The sequence below is a fragment of the Notolepis coatsorum genome (assembly GCF_963971535.1).
Source record: "Notolepis coatsorum genome assembly, chromosome: 2".
NCBI classification, from domain to species: domain Eukaryota; kingdom Metazoa; phylum Chordata; class Actinopteri; order Aulopiformes; family Paralepididae; genus Notolepis; species Notolepis coatsorum.
In genome coordinates, this window is record NC_140166.1 from 73,545,196 (window position 1) to 73,568,581 (window position 23,386).

Sequence of the window (23,386 nt, forward strand, 5' to 3'; positions counted from 1 at the left end):
AAAATAAAACAGTTTTATTCTCTGCAGTCTGCACAGAAGTCTCAGTTCAATACAGAGAGTCAAGGTTCACCCTGAGCTTTATAGAAACAAGTTTTCATGTAGAAGAAACTGTACAGGCAGGACCTGGGATCCATAGTAAACTGTTCTGAGAAAATTGGTTGTTAGGAGTGGTTTCAGACAAAACATGTTCTCTGTACGCTAGTGCGTTTACTCGTAAGCAAGCTGATTTCTCATAATTGGAGTAAAGGAATGGTACAAGAAATATTGCTTAAAGGCTACAAAACATTAACTCATTCAGCGCCAAACACGAGAATTTGCGTGTTTCAAATCCAACCGTTGAGCGCCAAAAACGAGAAATCTCGTTTTTAGATCCTTTTTTCTTTTTTTCGATTTTCCCATTCTAAACACTCATGCGGACCTGCCTGTGTCTCCCTGGCACCGCTGGCTACGTTATAATTGCAATGACGCTCAAATCCCGACAGGTGGCAGTATCGTCTACCTTTTGAACTGTCTACCTTTTGAACAGTCAGGACCAGATTCCAGAGCGCTCCCTTTTCCTGCGGACAATGGCGGCTACATCCTGTTTGAGTGAGGAGACACTCTGCTCCAGGTGCTCTGAGAAGTCCCTCAGCAGTCGGCCCTGCTCGTTTACAAACAGCCTCAGGCCCAACATGTCCGCCTCTTCCTGGAACAGACACACAAAACATATGACCAGACAGAGGTTGGTATTTCAGCTCAACTTGGTATTTGGATCACCCTGATTGGCTGCGAGGGATGCATCCCCTTTTCTGTTTGTTTGATTGATTGATTGAAAACTTTAGTTAACCTCTTCCGCGCGAATGACATCTGGTCATAAATCAATATTTTCAGACTGTTCTATAAAAGTAGCGATTTTTATTTCAAACGTATTCAAGTATAAACATCATAACCATGTCACAACAGCATTTAGAATGTATATTATCATCAATACGTTAGTTTAGGAATAGGTTAAAGTGTGTATTAGATAGATTTTCCTCTTCGAAATGTCTGTATATTCCGCGAGAGGCAACCATTTTGTAAAACCTTGAATCATGGGAATTGTAGTTTTTTGCTGCCATTTTGTAATAGACATCGCTAGCTGTCGATCAGCGTTGGATTTTTTCAAAACTACACTTCTTGTAAGTTTCTATGGGGTTCAAGGTTCAAAGTTCTGTATGGATTATTTCAATAACTGTTATTATTCGGGATAATTCTACCACAAAAGGTAACGTTTTTGACAAATATTGTTAGTTTCTCTTCCCTATTGTTAGCATGCAGCAACAATTAGATCTGAAATTAGTTTCAAAACTGTGGTCAAAATAAAAAAGTACAGTAGATTACAGTAGATTTCATTATCTGTTCTTATGCACGCCTGGTGATACTAAATCCAAATTGAACTCGGGCATTTGAAAGATAATATATGTATATATATATAAATATGCAAATTGGCTATAATAAGGTAATTTATAAGCCTGCTATTCTATATTCTATAATAATATTTCAAATTGCATTGGTCCAGATGGGAGAATTCAGTACTGTATCTACAGAACCTTCTGTTTAATCATCTTCATTTCCTTAGATTTTCTGTACACATGATCTCAAGGAGGTACTGAACGAAATCAGTGGCAGTTTTTAATGTTTGGTCATTATTAGCATGGTGTTATTCACTGTCAAAGATGGCAAAGAAAAATCATAATTCATATTCTCCTTTGTTTCATCATAATTTAAGCAAGCCTAGTAATAGACACAACATTTCTGACACTGGGAATACATTCACTGAGGTCCATAGATGTCCCTAGATACCAATAACATGCAAATGTACCTTGTAGAAGTGGAGCAATATTACATTTACTTAGGTATGTATTTTAGGCGGATTTTCTGAATATAGGCTCCGGGCTTAACACTTTGATTACCAGCCATGCGGTGCGCCTTACCCCCGTTAAATGCCACCACCCACTTCAATGATAGCGTTGTGAACGCATAATCTTAAATTATGGCTATGTGTCTAATCTGCCCGTCGTTTATCAATGACTTGTTTGCAGTCAACCGCAAAAACAAATCCGTTTTATAGCATTTTGGAAAGTTCTCGTTTTCAAGGAAAATATAAAGATTCCGTGATAAACGACATTTACTCGAATATTCTGGCATACACTAAAACGTTGTAATTTTTTGGCCTATTTATGAATCGTTTTCAAATAAACGCTAGATTATCGATAGTATATGTGTACTTATGCACGCTATAGAAGCGGGCTGAAATATCGATTCTCTCATTTCCTGATCGCACACACAGACACACACACACACACGCATTGGGAAAACGCTGATATCTCTGTGAAAATAGCTCTGATTGACTGGTCAAATAAATTCCTTACCTCAGATCAGATGTTATCCAAAAAGATTATTCCAATTCCTGATCGCCATTCCAAATATCGATCGCGTTTATTGATTCAGCGTTGAGTACTGTAAATACATAATCCACGCGTTTTCCGGGCCGGCGATCACAATAGATTCTTCAGTTGGCTTGACGGAAAAGTAAAATGTGGAAATTGGCCCGCTACCCCCCCCCCCCCCCCCCCATCAGTCTAAAGTAATGGGGTGCAGTTACACAGGGAGATACGATAGGGGGCGGTATCTTCCCAATTGAGCTCAGAGAGAGTCTGCAACACTAACCTGAGGCTCGATTGATGAGATATGAATTCAAATCACCAATAAAAAATAATACGACAAACTCAACGGTCGGCATGAACTAACGACAAAACGCGTGGCTGGCACTCAAAGTGAGGTTAACAGATTGCAGAATGGGTACAATACAGTACAGCTCAATACACACAATTGTTTTAATTTTTTTTTTTTTTTAATATTTTATTTATAGCATTTTCAGCTTTTTTGGTCAACGCAGGACCTTTTGGCCACGCAGGACCGACAGAGGAGAAGAGGGGAAGACATGCGGCATATGGCCACCGGGTCGGGGAATCGAACCTGGGGCGACCACTTCGCGACTCAGCGCGCTATGTGGTGTGCTACTGGAGCGCCCAATACACACAATTGTTAAGGGGATGCAGACCAGAGAAAGACTTTCGTCTTGTTTACATCAGGGTCCCCCATTTTCAATTCACCATAATTTCATGCAGTTCATAGACTGGAAGGGTCGAAACGTTGTATCTGCTGCTATTATTTGTCACAATTAAAACACCTTGGAGCATCAAAAGACCTCCCCAGTCTTCCTGCTCCTGCCCCAGTCTTCCTGCTCCTGCCCCAGTCTTCCTGCTCCTGCCCCAGCCTGCTCTGCTCCTGCCCCAGTCCTCCTGCTCCTGCCCCAGTCCTCCTGCTCCTGCCCCAGTCCTCCTGCTCCTGCCCCAGTCCTCCTGCTCCTGCCCCAGTCCTCCTGCCCCAGTCTTCCTGCTCCTGCCCCAGTCCTCCTGCCCCTGTCCTCCTGCTCCTGCCCCAGTCTTCCTGCTCCTGCCCCAGTCTTCCTGCTCCTGCCCCAGTCTTCCTGCTCCTGCCCCAGTCCTCCTGCCCCTGTCCTCCTGCTCCTGCTCCAGTCCTCCTGCCCCAGTCCTCCTGCCCCAGTCCTCGTGCTCCTGCCCCAGTCCTCCTGCTCCTGCCCCAGTCTTCCTGCTCCTGCCCCAGTCTTCCTGCTCCTGCCCCAGTCCTCCTGCCCCAGTCCTCCTGCTCCTGCCCCAGTCCTCCTGCTCCTGCCCCAGTCTTCCTGCTCCTGCCCCAGTCCTCCTGCTCCTGCCCCAGTCCTCCTGCCCCTGTCCTCCTGCTCCTGCCCCAGTCTTCCTGCTCCTGCCCCAGTCCTCCTGCTCCTGCCCCAGTCCTCCTGCTCCTGCCCCAGTCCTCCTGCTCCTGCCCCAGTCCTCCTGCTCCTGCCCCAGTCCTCCTGCCCCAGTCCTCCTGCCCCAGTCCTCCTGCTCCTGCCCCAGTCCTCCTGCCCCAGTCCTCCTGCCCCAGTCCTCGTGCTCCTGCCCCAGTCCTCCTGCCCCAGTCCTCCTGCTCCTGCCCCAGTCCTCCTGCTCCTGCCCCAGTCCTCCTGCCCCAGTCCTCCTGCTCCTGCCCCAGTCCTCCTGCCCCTGCCCTCCTGCTCCTGCCCCAGTCCTCCTGCCCCTGCCCTCCTGCTCCTGCCCCAGTCCTCCTGCTCCTGCCCCAGTCCTCCTGCTCCTGCCCCAGTCCTCCTGCTCCTGCCCCAGTCCTCCTGCCCCAGTCCTCCTGCTCCTGCCCCAGTCTTCCTGCTCCTGCCCCAGTCCTCCTGCTCCTGCCCCAGTCCTCCTGCTCCTGCCCCAGTCCTCCTGCCCCAGTCCTCCTGCTCCTGCCCCAGTCCTCCTGCTCCTGCCCCAGTCCTCCTGCCCCAGTCCTCCTGCTCCTGCCCCAGTCCTCCTGCTCCTACCCCAGTCCTCCTGCTCCTGCCCCAGTCCTCCTGCTCCTGCCCCAGTCCTCCTGCTCCTGCCCCAGTCCTCCTGCTCCTGCCCCAGTCCTCCTGCTCCTACCCCAGTCCTCCTGCTCCTGCCCCAGTCCTCCTGCTCCTGCCCCAGTCCTCCTGCTCCTACCCCAGTCATCATGCTCCTGCCCCAGTCCTCCTGCTCCTGCCCCAGTCCTCCTGCCCCAGTCCTCCTGCCCCAGTCCTCCTGCTACTGCCCCAGTCCTCCTGCTCCTGCCCCAGTCCTCCTGCTCCTGCCCCAGTCCTCCTGCTGTGTGTGTGTATTTGATGAGGAGGCTGTTTGGTGAGCCAGAGCACGTCACATACCTCCGACCTACAGCAGGTGATACAGTATTGAATGGATACATACACTGGGCCTGTGTCTGCGCAGGCGCTGCAGCTGGGCCCGGACTGATATCATGCTGTGGTAGAAGACTTTGAGGGCGCGGGCAAACTCAGCATCACAGCTGGGCCGGACCGAACGACCACGCACACACTCTGCACCTAAAGGCCAGGAGAGAAAGGGAGTGTGTGAGTGTTACTATAGTCCTCGCAGTGTTGAGTGTTCTCTCAGTGTGTGTGTGTGTGTGTAAAGATTCAGTTTATCATTTTTGACCACAGTTTATATTCCATTTATTTTATTCCACCTTTTTACTTTATTCTACCGTAATTGTCTGTCTGTTAATGTTGCACCAAAAATTACCAAATCAAATTCCTTGTATGTGAAAACTACTTGGCAATAAAGACCTTTCTGATTCTGAAGTCGTTCTTTGAACTCGCAGTCTTCTTGCTGTAGTTAGAGACCTGAAAATGCTGATGGGTCTGAAGAACCACTGTGGTTCGGGCACAAGCACATAACTTGAAGCCTGACCAGATGGATTATTGTGTGATCTTGCAAAGTCGGCTGCCGTGCAAGGTTATTAAACCCAGCAGCCTAGAGCAAAAACATTAACTGTTTACTACGTAAATGCTTCACTACACACATTTTTTAGTGGCACACCGCTTTCAAATACCTCCACGCCGGATACATTTCCGATCGGCAAACTTTGAATGTGTGTCCGCATGTAACATTAACTATCCAACCCATTTATTTATATAACACTGTATAATAACACTGTATAGATATATATCTATATCTGATATCTCTCTCTCTCTCTCTGAATTACCCGTCCTGGTTGTGTTCATCTTTTCTCTCAGAGTGTGGTTCTCCTTTCTTAGTGATGCATTGATGCTCCTCAGGTCCTCCAGGTCCTGCTGCAGAGCCAGCACTGAGTCCACAGGCTAACACACACACACACACACACACACACACACACACACACACACACACACACACACACACACACACACACACACACACACACACACACACACACACACACACACACACACACACACACACACACACACACACACACACACACACACACACACACACACACACACACACACACACACACACACACACACACACACACACACACACACACACACACACACACACACACACACACACACACACACACACACACACACACACACACACACACACACACACACACACACACACACACACACACACACACACACACACACACACACACACACACACACACACACACACACACACACACACACACACACACACACACACACACACACACACACACACACACACACACACACACACACACACACACACACACACACACACACACACACACACACACACACACACACACACACACACACACACACACACACACACACACACACACACACACACACACACACACACACACACACACACACACACACACACACACACACACACACACACACACACACACACACACACACACACACACACACACACACACACACACACACACACACACACACACACACACACACACACACACACACACACACACACACACACACACACACACACACACACACACACACACACACACACACACACACACACACACACACACACACACACACACACACACACACACACACACACACACACACACACACACACACACACACACACACACACACATTTTTTCAGTATGCAAATATATACTGGTACTGGTACAAATCTGCCTGCAAATTCAAGTTGTGGGTTAAAATAAATGATATAAAACAGTGACTTTCTAGTTGCGTTAGTTTATCAAACCATTTATCAACTGTTTTTATTATCCAGGTTAAACTATTGACCAAGGGGCGACCGGGTAGCGCAGCGGACTAAGCGTCTGTCTACCACCGCAGAGACAGTGGGATCGAATCCAGCTGCGGTACCTCCGGCTTGGCCGACCGCCCATACTGACACAATTGGCGGTGTTAGCGGGTGGGAAAGCCGGTGGGGTGGGTCCTGGTCGTTGTAAACAGCGACTCCTACAGTTCGGTCGGGGCGCCTGCACAGCGAGGGAAGGATCTGGGGGAGGTAGTGTGACCGTCCACACATTACACTCTCCCAGTGAGAGTCCGTGCTGCCGGGTGAAAAGAAGCGGTGGGCTGGCTACACATGTGTCGGAGGAAGCATGTGATAAGTCTCCGCCCTCCCAGACCAACGGTAGGGGGTAGAGTGCGCAACGACCAGGAAGGGGATTGGGAATTGGCATAACGACTAACATTGGGATGGGGGGGGGGGGACGGAAAAAGGAGGAGAAAAAGGATAATAAAAAAAAATATTGACCAAGGATTAACACATACTTTATAAAGCATTAAACAGGCTATTAAACATTAAACAGGCTATTAAATGTAGCAACTATATTATACTCACAATACAGAAACCTCAGAGTTACAAAATCCAAAGTCCACACAAAAGTGAGTTATTCACAGTTCTTCCTCAACTGTTTGAAATCCCTTGTTTTTAGTCCAGCCTTTCCTGCTAGAATGTTTTGAGTCCAGCCTCTGGTCTGACTCCTGACTTATGTGTCACCGTTTGTCAAGATGGCGGCTTGCTCTTTTTCTTTCTATTTATTTTTGGGCTTTTTTTCACCCATCCCAATTTTGTCGTTATGCCAATTCCCTTCCTGGTCGTTGCACGCATTGCCCCACTGTCGGCCTGGGGAGGGTGTAGAACCATAGATATCTATAGAACACTAGATAGCTTAAGGCGGAGTCACCAGCGTCACTGAACCGCCGCCATCTTGCTCCAGTTAGCCTTGAGTGAGAGTGAGTGAGCTGCACAGACAAAAATACTCATAACTCGCTGAAATATTGACGGATTTACAAACGGGTTGGTTTGCTATAAACATCAAAGATGTAGTTATGATACTGCATACTTATAATTTTTTTTTTTTTAAAGATGTTTTTTTTTTACAAACCGCTTGAATCATAGCCACGTTAATAATGCTTGTAATAAAACAAACCGTTTGTAAATCCTTCAATATTTCAGCGAGTTATGAGTATTTTTGTCTGTGCAGCTCACTCACTCTCACTCAAGGCTAACTGGAGCAAGGTGGCGGCGGTTCAGTGACGTCGCTCTCCATTGGCCGGCAGCGCGGGCAAGCTATCTAGTGTTCTATATATATCTATGTGTAGAACTACCACATGCCTCCTCCGATACATGTGGAGTCGCCAGCCGCTTCTTTTCACCTGACAGCGAGGAGTTTCACTGGGGGAACGTAACATGTGCAGAGGTTCATGCTATTTCCCCCAGATCCCCTCCCTGCTGAACAGTAGGAGTCACAGTTTACAACGGCCAGGACACACATACCCCACCGCCGGCTTCCCACCCGCTAACACTGTCAATTGTGTTAGTCGGGACGACTGACCATGCCGGAGGTACCGCTGGAGGTACAGCTGGATTTGATCCGAGAGTCTCTGCGGTGGTAGGCGAGTGCTTAGTCCACTGCGCTACCCAGCCGCCACGCAGCATGTAACTTACAGCCTTAGTGTCTGATCCTGCGACCTGGTCAATGATGAAGATCCCCTCTGAGGTCATCATTACTCCCTCTACAGGTGACACCATGTCATTGCAGCCCTCTGAGAGAAGAAACAACATGATGAAGATCCCCTCTGAGGTCATCCTTACTCCCTCTACAGGTGACACCATGTCATTGCAGCCCTCTGAGAGAAGAAACAACATGATGAAGATCCCCTCTGAGGTCACCCTTACTCCCTCTACAGGTGACACCATATCATTGCAGCCCTCTGAGGGAAGAAACAACATTTACATTTACATTTACATTTAGTCATTTAGCTGAACGCTTTTATCCAAAGCGACTTACAAGTTCTGTACGACAAGTCATCAGGAAGGGTACCCAGCGATGCAGTCATGCACACACGCGGCCGGTTACACGCCGTTGTAGTAGATCACTGAGGCAGAAGTGCGCGCGGATGTGCACGCGCTCACACAAAAATGCGTTCACAATTGTCACTGACTGGACTCATTGCACCGGCCGGCACTTATCACCTAGACTTTGCATAATAATAGGATACCGATAGCATAACAACGAGAAGAGCTGGTGGGGGGTTGCTTGATCTGTGGTCCCGACTGGAAGGATGAGACATTAAGTTGTGCTTCAGTCTCTGAAGGAAACTGTCCTTCTGTAAACTAACTCTAAGTTACATTGTTAATTTAGTTTGTATTTACTTTTCTAGTTTAAGTTAATTCAATTAAAGAAATTGTAACTACAATTACATTTAAAACATTTATGCATAATAATCATCTGTTCTGTGCGCAACCGAGGGAACATGTATGCGCATGCGCGTGCACGTGGCATTTGGGCAGTTCCCATATTACGACTGCACCACTGGGTACAACTCTATCAGCTGAGTAACATTGTTCATCAAAGTGTTGCGTGTTATAGTGTAGGTTAATTTATTAGGACAACAAGTGCATGACAGTAAGGTTAGTTAGGGTTAGAGTTTTTATTTTATTTTACATGTTGGCAGTGGCCCAAAAGCAAAACCTTTTTCTTGTTATTGTCTAGATGTAATTCTTGCTACCGATTACCCAAACATAACCTAATAAATTCTAAGCCATAACCACTATTGTATTGCATTATAATTGGCTTTTTACACTTACTTTGAACCTAGGTTTAATATTATGGAACATGATTTTTGCATCGTCTTGATATGGATTTGGCAGTCTGAGTTATTGTTTACATGTAGGCACTACAGATGTATGTCACACCAAGGACACAAGCAATCAACTGGCTTTAATGAATCAACTAGCTGTTCTTTTCTAATCCAGCCCAGGTACACGGTTTACCTAATCTACTGCCCAGTTTGTAAATGTTTGGGTGTGGGATAGCCAGGCAGGGAAGGGAATATTGAATGTAATATTCCATTTGAGCTACCCTGACCAAAATAAATAATTACATTTAGACTAGTTTCTTCAGAAAGAAAATGACAAACAAACACACATTCAAGGAAAGCATACTGTATACAGTTTTCGATGACCACATACAAATGTTTTAAAAATCCAAGTAGCTAACATTATCAACCTTCCATCACCAATGTGAAATTTGTAAATATAATTGATAGATTGTCAACATTTTTATCCCACAAGAGAAGAACATACAAAATATGTATATTTTACTTCAATTAAAATCCCCCAAATACAAAAATAAGTACTATTCATCAAATGTGTTAACAAACTGAACATTCTCTACCTCTCTGCTCTCTCTACCTCTCATCTCTCTCCACCTATCTGCTATCTCTCCACCTCTCCGACTTCATCTCTCTCTCCACCTCTCTGCTCTCTCTCTCCACCTCTCTGCTCTCTCTCCACTCTCTCTCTCCACCTCTCTGACTTCATCTCTCTCTGCTCTCTCTCTCCACCTCTCTGACTTCATCTCTCTCTGCTCTCTCTCTCCACCTCTCTGACTTCATCTCTCTCTGCTCTCTCTCTCCACCTCTCTGACTTCATCTCTCTCTGCTCTCTCTCTCCACCTCTCTGACTTCATCTCTCTCTCCACCTCTCTGCTCTCTCTCTCCACCTCTCTGCTCTCTCTCCACTCTCTCTCTCCACCTCTCTGACTTCATCTCTCTCCACCTCACTCCTCTCTCTCTCCACCTCTCTGCTCTCTCCACCTCTCTGCTCTCTCCACCTCTCTGCCCTCTCTCACTCTCTGTCCTACCCATCTCTATCCATCCATTAGTGATTAGTCTATCCATCCACCCAAGCATACCCTGAATGCCCCAGGGCTCCAATACTAAGACAATGACGCTCTCTTCTATTTCTGTCCAACATAAAGCCTTCAACCCTCTGCTATGAGTCTGGAGTCTCTTACCCTGAAGGCCCCAAAGCTCCAATACTAACATGAAGCCATCAACCCTCTGCTATGAGTCTGGAGTCTCTTACCCTGAAGGCCCCAAAGCTCCAATACTAACATGAAGCCATCAACCCTCTGCTATGAGTCTGGAGTCTCTTACCCTGAAGGCCCCAAAGCTCCAATACTAACATGAAGCCATCAACCCTCTGCTATGAGTCTGGAGTCTCTTACCCTGAAGGCCCCAAAGCTCCAATACTAACATGAAGCCTTCAACCCTCTGCTATGAGTCTGGAGTCTCTTACCCTGAAGGCCCCAAAGCTCCAATACTAACATGAAGCCTTCAACCCTCTGCTATGAGTCTGGAGTCTCTTACCCTGAAGGCCCCAAAGCTCCAATACTAACATGAAGCCATCAACCCTCTGCTATGAGTCTGGAGTCTCTTACCCTGAAGGCCCCAAAGCTCCAATACTAACATGAAGCCTTCAACCCTCTGCTATGAGTCTGGAGTCTCTTACCCTGAAGGCCCCAAAGCTCCAATACTAACATGAAGCCTTCAACCCTCTGCTATGAGTCTGGAGTCTCTTACCCTGAAGGCCCCAAAGCTCCAATACTAACATGAAGCCTTCAACCCTCTGCTATGAGTCTGGAGTCTCTTACCCTGAAGGCCCCAAAGCTCCAATACTAACATGAAGCCTTCAACCCTCTGCTATGAGTCTGGAGTCTCTTACCCTGAAGGCCCCAAAGCTCCAACACCAAAGCGCTGCTCTGTAGGTAGTCTAGCAGACTCTGCGATGTGTGGAGGGAAGAGAAATGAACCCGGTGGTCCAGCAAAGGGTTAACATTATGCCACACAGCTGGTGTGTACAAGGTCTGGCTGCAGTCAAACATCCTGAAACTGAGAGGGACAAGGAAAGAGGTCCAGGGAAGGAGAGGAGAGGAGAGGAAAGGAAAGGAAAGGAAAATTAACACAACACAAGGATTCAACGTCTTGATGACATCACTGATTAATTGAATGATTGAAAAATGTATTAACAGATTGCAGAATGGGTACAATGTTTACATCAGGGTCCCCCACTGGTGGCCATATCCTAATTTACTAACTAATTTACTCTCAATAACTGTAAAACGAAATGGATGTGTGCAAAACTGTCGAGTTTTTGGATGTGTGTGAAATGATGTGCAAAATAAAAACATTTCTCCCACATGGACCCTTAAAAGGAAAAAGAAAAATGTAAAAGAGAAGAAGAAGGAAACAAAAGTTTTCAAAAGAATATATTGGAACTTCACTAACTGAAACAACAGGTTTTGTTTTAATCTTATCTTAAAAGATCAAACGCTCCAAATTAAATGTCTGGAATGTGTCTAGAAAAGATCATTTGGTGGATAATGACTGATTCACTCTTTACCCTTTTATCCTTAAAATTATTTATTAAAGCCCCCAGATGTATTTTTAACGTACTGTAAATAAATGTGTATTGTATTTAACAATTACAATATATTTTCTATTTTTATAATAAACTTTTCTTTTTTATTTGTATAAAAAAACCTAATAAAGTTTCTATATTGAATAACAATTTATATGAATGTTTTTACATACAATTATTCAATAAACTACTGATAATACTGATAATAAAATGGCTTAGCAGCATCTCTACCCTCATTGAAAATGCAAGGATCTATAAATAGTTGGCAACAAGCACCCACATTTACCAGAAAGTTGTCAGCTTGTATTCTTTCAACACATGTCAATACTCAGCTTTCTGTATATGCTGATGTTAAGGTGTCAAGTTACTGTACCACATATTGGACCATGATAGGTTCCACCTAGTGACATCACACATGCAACTCAGATTTCAGGGAAGTACAGAGAAGCTCTCCCTCTCCAGGGGAAGAAGGGGGCGCTCTGATGACAAAGTTCTACACAAGTAACAATCTGTATAGTCAAAAGAAATGTTGTCCCTCAATGTCTCTATATGTACAGGGTCTATGTACAGTGTATATGCAGTGTCTATATACAGTGTCTATATGGTGTCTGTGTACAGTGTCTATATAGTGTATATATACAGTGTATACAGTGTCTATATAGTGTATATGTACAGTGTCTATACAGTGTCTAAATAGTGTCTATATACAGTGTATATACAGTGTATATGTACAGTGTCTATGTACAGTGTCTATATACAGTGTCTATGTACAGTGTCTATGGATAGTGTCTATATAGTGTATATGTACAGAGTCTATGTACAGTGTCTATGTACAGTGTATATGTACATAGTCTATATACAGTGTCTATATACAGTGTCTATGTACAGTGTCTATGTATAGTGTGTATATATACAGTGTCTATGTACAGAGTCTATATACAGTGTCTATATACAGTGTCTATGTACAGTGTCTATATACACAGTGTCTATGTACAGTGTCTATATACAGTGTCTATGTACAGTGTCTATGTACAGTGTCTATGTATAGTGTATATACAGTGTCTATATACACAGTGTCTATGTACAGTGTCTATGTACAGTGTCTATGTACAGTGTCTATGTATAGTGTATATATATGTGATGCCCACTAGAAGTGGTATCACGTTAATATCTTTAGATTATGTGTCAAAACAGTGTGAACATATTGGTACAGGATTACCTCCATCAGAAACAAGGTAGAACAGTCATTTATATGTAATGGGAGACATTAACATAATTTGGTCAATAGGTGGCAGTATAGGACTGGTGTTTAGTGGCTTCGCCTTCCAGGGAACCGTACTTTGTGCTTAGGGACGCACGAGGCGACCTCAGTCTCACAACCGGGAGGACCCAGAGTCAGTAACATCGTGTCTGCACCTTCCTTTGTCAAATGACTAACTACAACCTGTTTCATAGGTGGGTAATATACTACAAAACACACATAAAGGTTAACAAGGATACATGCAATGTCGAGGGTTCAAATGAAGTAACTATTGTCGATGTTTGAGTCAAGTTTAAGAAGTTTAAGACGACAAGTAACGTGGTTGAGAAGCAGACCATCTATTGATGGCGCCATGTCTCGTGGTACATTTAAATAGTGTTGGAATACAATTGTCCATTTAATCACTAACGTGTCGGAGTTAAGTATCTCCAAGGGGATTATAAAGGTTTATGTTTTGAAATACATACTGTTTTGGGTTGAATTGCTGTGTAGTAAATGTGTATATTGTGTACAAGACGGTTAGAGGGAAATTACTTTAGCTTACACTACCTGTGGGAGGTGGCTAAACACCAGAGCGGTACCACATGCTCGCTCTCTCTCTCTCTCTCTCTCTCTCTCTCTCTCTCTCTCTCTCTCTCTCTCTCTCTCTCTCTCTCTCTCTCTCTCTCTCTCTCTCTCTCTCTAAATATGGGTAACACTGAGGTGTTGAGGTATTTCTGTATACTAGAGAATAGTGGATATGACTGATGATAAATGACTGATGATAAAGGTAACACTTATTGGTGATTTAAGGAATTGTTTGACAGACAATGAGAATGACAGTGTTGTTTAAAAGAAGACATACGATGGTCTCTTCCAACATGCCTAGACATGTCTAGACAGAGGTTAACAGGAGAATGTTTCTCTTCTCACGTGCTTATACTTAAGACGCCAAATATGTATAAAGACATAAGTAATTACAATGTACAGTATATAATACTTGTAACTGAGGGGTTACAAAACCCTGACTGTATTAAAGATTGTGATAGATTAAACCACTGCTAGTTATGTACTTTAATTACTGGCCAGACAGTACATCAAATATAGATGGTGAACACCCACAAGAACACGGCATTGACAAAGAAATAGTATTTGAGGGTAATTTATTATTATTATGCAACATTAGGTTACAGAATGAGAATTAGGGTCGCGCTTGTATGGCGAAGAATATGCGTAAAGTCAGTCAATAGCATGAGTCACTAAGAATAGCAGGAATCCTACGATGGGTCTAAGTTGACACCACCTGTCGTATAGTAGCAATTATATAGGGCAACACTGGTACCGCCTGGAGACAATGGGTTCCCTCCGGGGGTGTAAGGCCTGGAGGGTAGAGGAATGTTCGGGTACTCAGTCTGATTCAATGAGGAACAAAGAGACTCCAGGTACAGGAGTCGGTCCTTGTAACTCCCTTGATCAGCAGCAAAGCAATAATTGTAATCCAAATGCTCGATAGCATTGATGACAGCTAGCCAGCCTCCGTCCACGAGGCCAGCCCGAGTTGTAATCCTCACGAGGTTGAATCCCAAACGATAGTGGAAATCAACGATGCTCTTCTCCGGGTAACACGTTCTAAATCAATATAATCCAACCAGTAATGGTTCTGCAATCGCCGACGCCGATTCTCCTGTGTACATGTCCAACGGTTCTCCGCCTAGGACTCCTCGGGTGTGGGCGACGTATTTAGGCCACACACCCTGGCTAAGTACACTAGCTAAAGACACAACGAACCGCTGGGTAATGCTACACCCGAACGAACTGTGGCCGCACGATATACAATAAATGAACGACTATTTACTTCACATTAGATTAGGTCGAACTCGACGTTACTGCATTAAACTCTGACACTTTACTATTCTATTCGCACGTGGTTCTCAACGCTCTGTTAGACGCACGGTTGCTCACTTCACTGCACGTTGACTCGGGATGAACAACAACTCTGCGCACCTGCGCCTAAAGTGAATAAGTGAATATCTAGTCCCAAACCGCAGTCTTTGTCTGGTATCAATACGCTGTCTCCGGGCATGTCCTGACATGCCTGAACTTGTCTTTGAACCTGCCGTTGGGGGCCTGCGCGCTGGCGCCTAGGGGCGCTGTCCAATAAGGAGAGCGAATATTACTCTGGTTTGAACGCAGGTAAAGGGATATTCCGTGTATATATATAAATAATATACAAAGTATATCAAACAATAAAGGTAGATTCTCAGTTTAATCTGGCCCTTCACAACAATACTGGATAACTACATTTAAAAGGAAAATGCTATTGAAGTGAACCAGGGTATCCTAAAAGGGTAGAATGTGTGTTGCAATGATGAATTTGCTTTTGAATTAATAACAAGAATGGGATTATAATTGAATGTATTAAAGTAATGTAACTAATTGAACTGAATGATTATACAATGATGATACAATGATGATACAATGATGATACAATGATTGATTGATTATTCTGTGGAATAAATAAACGTTGTTGAAAGACAACCGGGAGGACCCAGAGTCAGTAACATCGTGTCTGCACCTTCCTTTGTCAAATGACTAACTACAACCTGTTTCATAGGTTGAACATATATCTGCTATCAGGTGCCATATCCTGGTACCTGTAACATATACAGTGTCTATATACAGTGTCTTTTACCCAATCTGGACTCCCCTGTTTCTAGCCTTTTTGATCCAACGGAGGCCACAACACTGATCCAGGACCAGCTGGAAGTCCAGCCTTCGACCCAACAACTCTGACGGGTCAATTAGGATGCCGTCTTCACCAAGGGAGCTGGAGAAAAGAGGGTGGAGAGATGGATAAGAGTGAGGAAGGATGGAGAGAGTGAGGAAGGATGGAGAGAGGGAGAGAGGGGAGGGAAAAGGAAACAAGGGTGAGGTTGAGGATCTATCTGTCTGTCTATTTATCTGTGTGTGTGTGTGTGTGTGTGTGTGTGTGTGTGTGTGTGTGTGTGTGTGTGTGTGTGTGTGTGTGTGTGTGTGTGTGTGTGTGTGTGTGTGTGTGTGTGTGTGTGTGTGTGTGTGTGTGTGTGTGTGTGTGTGTGTGTGTGTGTGTGTGTGTGTGTGTGTGTGTGTGTGTGTGTGTGTGTGTGTGTGTGTGTGTGTGTGTGTGTGTGTGTGTGTGTGTGTGTGTGTGTGTGTGTGTGTGTGTGTGTGTGTGTGTGTGTGTGTGTGTGTGTGTGTGTGTGTGTGTGTGTGTGTGTGTGTGTGTGTGTGTGTGTGTGTGTGTGTGTGTGTGTGTGTGTGTGTGTGTGTGTGTGTGTGTGTGTGTGTGTGTGTGTGTGTGTGTGTGTGTGTGTGTGTGTGTGTGTGTGTGTGTGTGTGTGTGTGTGTGTGTGTGTGTGTGTGTGTGTGTGTGTGTGTGTGTGTGTGTGTGTGTGTGTGTGTGTGTGTGTGTGTGTGTGTGTGTGTGTGTGTGTGTGTGTGTGTGTGTGTGTGTGTGTGTGTGTGTGTGTGTGTGTGTGTGTGTGTGTGTGTGTGTGTGTGTGTGTGTGTGTGTGTGTGTGTGTGTGTGTGTGTGTGTGTGTGTGTGTGTGTGTGTGTGTGTGTGTGTGTGTGTGTGTGTGTGTGTGTGTGTGTGTGTGTGTGTGTGTGTGTGTGTGTGTGAGAGAGAGAGAGACACATACAGTCCGGTGGGGCTGCAGGGGAGCAGCTGAGCCTGTATAATGGCCTCCTCTGTGCCTTCTGAGCCCAGCACCTGGAGAAAGCCAATCACTAGTCGGTATTCAGACATTAGCCAATCAGCACTCACTAATCAATCATTAGCAACCAATCAGTACTCAGTATTCATTCATCATCAGCCAATCAGCACTTATTGCCAGAGAGAGAGAGAGAGAGAGAGAGAGAGAGAGAGAGAGAGAGGGACAGCAACATTTTTCATAGAGAGTACAATGATGGTACTGTAGGTTTCAGATGCCTAAATCTTTATAATATGGGACTCTTTCAATAGTGACATTAAAACGAATACAAGTGTTACAAATCAACAGCAGTGCAACGATTCAGGCCTGTGGGATTTCAGAGCAAGACTTCTGTTTTTAGTGACACTGCTGTTTGGGGTAAGATATAGACGATACTTATCATACCAGTCTGAGCCTGTCAGTAGCAACAACAAACACTTTTAGTGGACGTAATTTGATGAGCACAAATGCCCCAATGATTACATCGCAGCCCATCTCGCTCAATACTGGACCAACTCCAAAAGTGTTTAGAGCGTTAATTTAGCGTTTAATTTAGAGCACAAATTATGGAAAAATAGGATCCGGATAAAAAAATACCGGTATTTCCCTTTGAGCTCTGCATTCTATACCAGCCAGCGTTCTTCTGCTTCTTTCACTCACTCACATACAAACACCATTTGTTAGAGAAATATCCTTTGGACGGCTATTTTGCAGTTCTTCCCACAACTATGCATACATCCAGTTGCTCCTCCAAAGCGATGCGGAAGGCCAGGGATTGAAGCCAGAGGTGGGTGGTGCCCAGGAGTAGTGGTTCCAGTGGATCCCAGAAGGGATCTCTGTCTCTGGGCATGGCTGCTCCAGATGTCCCCTCTCCATCCTATAGGAGCAGAAACCAAGGAAAGAACATCATTATAGCAGACTGTTTTTATGCAAATATATTCATGGTACCCGTGGGATCATGTGGTATGAGAAATGAACATGGGGAATTTGTACTAGCAAGTTGCTAAATCAAGTATTAAGGTGGCTGTTGATATCTTTGAACCACAAAAATGAATTTGTTGTATGTTTTTTTCCAGTTCCTTCCAGTTGTAATATTGTATTATCAACGATATCGTAAATAATGGTGGGAGGGGTTCTGATGGTCTGTGGCAGAACTCTAGAGACACAGCCTTGGTCATTTTTATTTCAGAATGATTTCAGTTAGGAGGCGGTCAGGTGGCGTAGCGGAGATTGCGCTCGTCACCAATGCAAGAGGCTGCGGTCTCGACTCCCGGAGTCAGCATTGCCTTGGCTTGGGCTGATCGCTATACTAACTCGTTTGGCTGGGTTAGGGGGAGGGAAGTCATGGGTGGGAATCTGGCGTTGTGGACAGCGACGCCTACAGGTCAGGTCTGGGCGCTTGCTCAGCGGAGGCAGGACTTGATGAAGGCAGCGTGACCTCCCACGCGTTACACTTCACCAATGAGAGTCCTCGCTGCCAGGTGAAAAAAGAGTCACTGGCTGTCACCGCGCATGTCGGAGGAAGCGTGCGGATGACTTCAGGGTTCCCTTGTACCGACCAGTAGGAGAACATGCGCACAACAAACAGGTAGGGGAGGGGGGGAATTGGCACAACGACTAAATTGGGATGGGGAGAAAACAGAGAAAAATCGGAGAAAGAGAGGATTAAAAATAAATAAAAAAATAATGATTTCAGTTAAAAAGTCCGAAAGTCCAGAGATAACATTTCTGAAGATACATTATACTGTACATGAACTGCAAATCAAACATCTTCAAACATGAAGCAAGACATGGCTTCTTCCAGTGAATTACCCGTTCTCCACTGCGCTCAGCGAGGTGCTGCTGGTACACCTCCTCCATCAGGAACTTACGGTTCACAAACTTCACCTTGGACCACATCCATACCTGGGGGGGGCAGGGGTTAAAGATTCCTTAGACAAAGTACCAATTAAGCCTTTTTTAATGTCTGACTGAATTTAATTATTCATTGACACCATTAAGGAAATGGAAATTCTCCTCCTGTGTGTGTGTGTGTGTGTGTGCGTGTGCGTGTGCGTGTGCGTGTGCGTGTGTGTGTGTGTGTTTGACTGACCTGTTTGCTCTCTAGAGAGGTGACTCTAACAGCAATCTTCTTTTCCAGGTCATGGCCTTTAGAATCGGACAGCGCCAAGTTCTTGATTTCAAGCTTAAAGTCCACCCCCTGGGGACGGAGTCAGCAATAACATTAAAGTTATAAGAACACCAATAAGAGGGTTTTATAGAAGATAAACCGTATACATTCACCCCAAAGGAGGAATGTATACTTTAAAAAAAGTAGTCACGGTCAAAAGGAAAATAAACAGTTCACTTTCTTTAAGCTTCATACTTTTAATTGATTTGCAAGTAGTACTACAATACTGTATGTGTGCATGACCCTCCTCCAATGTACAGCTGAGTGGCCAATCACTAATGAGCATTGAGGAGAGTGACCAAGTTACAAAATAACTTGAGCAAAGCACACCATAAATAGAACAAATCAAACTGCCCAAAAATAACTAGTAACTCCATCACTCTTATAAAGTGTCTAAAAAGAAGTCGGTTCAATCTGCCGCCATCTTCACCCTCATGTTGTGCTAGGAATTGGCACCACTGACCGTTGTTAGCGGGTCAATGTTGACCCGGGGTCTAACTCAGTCCTGACCACTAAAAAGAAAGGAGTATCACTCAATATAGTTAATACTACATCCTAACTAACATTATATGGATTCATAACCATATAATCCCATTGTAATTTGATTTTATGGCCCCAGAGACACATCATGTCCCTTATTTTTAAGATGAAAATGAGGTTGTTCAATCATAATATACTAAATGTGAAACCCACAGATAATAATGTTTTCTGACTATAATAGAACAATATTAGAATATAACTTCTGAAAAAGGTTTAGAATATTTATTTATTTATATTTAGTATTTTTATAGTATAGTTTTACCTTGCCGGGTCAAGAATGACCCTAACACCACAGTCGTACCTTTTTTTCTGCAGATACCTTCAGAATTTTCAAAATGGTGAAACATAGTTTTGCTGTGCTTATATATGTGTTGTGGAGGATATCATAAAGCCTTGTTCTAATAACATCAACTACATGGTAGTTATTACATATTATAACCTTGAAACGGGTCGCTGGAGACCCTAACGCCACATAAGGGTTAAGAATGGGGACAAACAAGACCTGACCACAACCTCTTTGGATGGGGAGTCATCCGTATCTAAGAGTCTGTCATGCATATCATTGTTTTTCCTTCATATTACTGACATCATCATCATCAGGTGGCTTCTTCGTTGCGAAGGTTGCCTATCACTCTCCAACCCACTTCTTCTCTCCAACTCCGTGACTCCACCTCTCACTCCGCTCCAATCACAGACGTCGTCTCTACACAGCCTCTTCTTGGTCTTCCACTTCCTCTCTTTCCATCCACCTTCCCCATAACCACCTTCTTGAACATCTCCCCGCTGGATCCTCCCAGCACGCGCCCGCACAACTCCATCTTTCTCTTTTTCAACCTCTCCAGCAGCTGTCCTCCTTGCATACCCGCTCTTCTCAGTACCTCCTCATTCTTGATCTTATCCTTCCATGTTATCTTCAGCATCTTCCTCAGCGTCCACATTTCAAAAGAGTCTATCATCCGCTTTGCCTCTTCATTCAGCGTCCATGCCTCTGCTCCGTATGAAAAGACTGACATAACATAAGTTTCCAAAATTCACTCCCATTTAGAGGTCTACTTGTAGGGAGCGTATTTCTGAATTAATCCTTCATTTGGGTATTTTGTCATGTTTTGAATGTTTATTTTCTCATTCTCATTCACTCTGTCTTTCTCTCTCTTCCTGTCTTTCTTTGTCTCCCTCTCTCTTTCTCAGTCTCTCATTCAGAGTGACAGCAGTTTGCAGCTGCATCCATACTGAGCTCAATAATCCAGCTGCTGTGTGTGTGTGTGTGTGTGTGTGTGTGTGTGTGTGTGTGTGTGTGTGTGTGTGTGTGTGTGTGTGTGTGTGTGTAACCTTGTTTAGCTCCTGGCTCATCTGGTTGGCTTCAGCCACCATTGGCATCAGTTTGATGTAGTCGTAGAAGACAGCCAGCAGGCTGGGGTCTGTTTGATTGGAGCCAGAACTGGACTCTCCTATGCGCGCGCACACACACACACACACACACACACACACACACACACACACACACACACACACACACACACACACACACACACACACACACACACACACACACACACCCACACACACACACACACACACACACACACACACACACACACACACACACACACACACACACACACACACACACACACACACACCCACACAATTTGACCTCTTGTTCTCAGCTCTGGCAGGAAGTCGAGTGATGTCAATCCCAGAGGATAACGTTCTTTTTACGCTGAGATGGAAAAGTGCTCCAAAGTACAAAAAGCATCAAACATGCCAGTTATGAGTGAAGTATCTGCAAACCAATGAAATTTGCTCAAGCTGGGAGTGGTTAGACACTATAGAGATCTCTCTATCTCTCTCTCTCTCTCTCTCTCTCTCTCTCTCTCTCTCTCTCTCTACCAAGGTGGATGCCCTCGGCAGCAGCCAGTTCAGATTGGAAGTAGTCGTAGTCATAGCGACTCCAGTCGTCCCCGCCCCTTTCTGATGGGTAGCCAATGAACAGGTAAGTGCTGTTGGAGCCCAGGATGAGCCGGTCCTACAGGGAGAAACAAGCATTCAGTGTGTGTGTGTGTGTGTGTGTGTGTGTTCAGGTATGTGTCTGTAAGCTACTGTATGTATGAACAAGAGAAAACCCTCCTAACATTGATGGGTGGAACACTGTGGAAGCTCCCACTGTGAGCTCTTCTAGTCGGGTACGGCCAGTGCTGCCAAATCCGTAAAAGGCTACAGTGTAATTTCTAGAGCATAAAATGTGAATGACACAAACGCAAAACAGTGACCCTTAGCCCTTTAACTACCACACTACAACGGGTTAACCCTTTCACTACCACACTACAAAAAGTTAACCCTTCCACTACAGTCGACAGTCTTCGTTCCTGCCTAGACGACATCAAATGCTGGATGGCACACAATTTCCTACAGCTCAATCAATCAAAGTGCGAAATCCTCCTTTTCGGCCCCCCAAACCAACCCAGTGTCATTGCCAGCAGCCTGGGTAACCTGTCTCCCCTAGTCAAGCCCTTCATTAAAAACCTGGGCGTGCTCTTTGACCCCGAGTTTTCCTTCAATAGGCAGGAAAACTCGGTGGTGAAGGGGTGTTTTTTCCAGCTCCGGTCCATAGCCAGGATCAAGGCCATTCTCTCCCCCTCAGACCTGGAAAGAGTAATTCATGCCTTCATATCTTCACGATTAGACTACTGTAACTCCCTGTACCTGGGGCTTAATAAATCCACCATAGCCCGTCTACAACTACCCCAAAACGCTGCTGCTAGACTGCTCACAGGTACCCAGAAGAGAGCTCACATCACCCCTGTACTTGCCTCCCTCCACTGGCTCCCGGTACGCTATAGAATAGACTTCAAGGTCCTCCTATTGGTCTACAAAGCCCTTAATGGTAAGGCCCCTGCTTACCTAGCAGACCTCCTCACCCCCTATACCAACGTCAGGGCTCTCAGTTCGGCTGATAACCACCCGTAGGTCTAATTTCAAGTCTAGGGGGGGGCGTGCTTTTGCGGTCGCAGCCCCTGACCTCTGGAACAGCATCCCCATGTCCATTAAATCTGCCCCCTCCGTCCAGTCTTTTAATCGAAACTCAAAACCCACCTATACCGCCTGGCCTTCCCTGACTCACTCTGACCCTTGCCTTGCTTGTTGACGTGTTGTTTTGTTTCCTTGTCTATCTGTTGGTTGTCTTTTCCTATGTGAAGCACTTTGGTTGACAAGTGTCATGTCTAAATGTGCTATATAAATAAATTTGATTGACACTACAGATGGTGGTAGTGAAAGGTTAACCTTCTGTAGTGTGGTAGTGAAAGGGTTAAACAACCACACATGTGCACCCGCACGCACGCACACACACACCCGCACACACACACACACACACACACACACACACACACACACACACACACACACACACACACACAGATGGATACAGTAGGTGAACACAGGGTGCCAGTCTTCCATAGTGCAGGTTTAAACGATCACTGAATTCACTCACCTCAACCCAACTGATGGGAACCTTTCCTTTGTACACTTTATTTAGTTTATTTTTTGCAACATGTCAAAGGTTTGCATAAAAACTAGAAACATGGCTCTTGAGTCATTTCTCATAAGC

The 23,386-nt window shown here is 45.0% G+C and overlaps 1 protein-coding gene across 1 annotated transcript in view; it reads right to left on the reverse strand.

Moving 5' to 3' along the window:
• Nucleotides 1–526: 526 nt before the first annotated feature.
• Nucleotides 527–23,386, reverse strand: part of kif28 (kinesin family member 28) — a gene marked incomplete at both ends in the record, with an annotated part of 52,999 nt that continues 30,139 nt past the window's right edge. Inside the window, 12 exons of the mRNA XM_084308227.1 lie at nt 527–685; nt 4,806–4,939; nt 5,602–5,716; nt 8,340–8,521; nt 11,403–11,569; nt 16,031–16,165; nt 17,019–17,089; nt 17,806–17,946; nt 18,882–18,974; nt 19,162–19,269; nt 21,109–21,227; nt 21,670–21,805. Of these exons, the coding sequence (XP_084164353.1) occupies nt 527–685; nt 4,806–4,939; nt 5,602–5,716; nt 8,340–8,521; nt 11,403–11,569; nt 16,031–16,165; nt 17,019–17,089; nt 17,806–17,946; nt 18,882–18,974; nt 19,162–19,269; nt 21,109–21,227; nt 21,670–21,805 (1,560 nt within the window). The remainder of the gene's footprint in view (nt 686–4,805; nt 4,940–5,601; nt 5,717–8,339; nt 8,522–11,402; nt 11,570–16,030; nt 16,166–17,018; nt 17,090–17,805; nt 17,947–18,881; nt 18,975–19,161; nt 19,270–21,108; nt 21,228–21,669; nt 21,806–23,386) is intronic.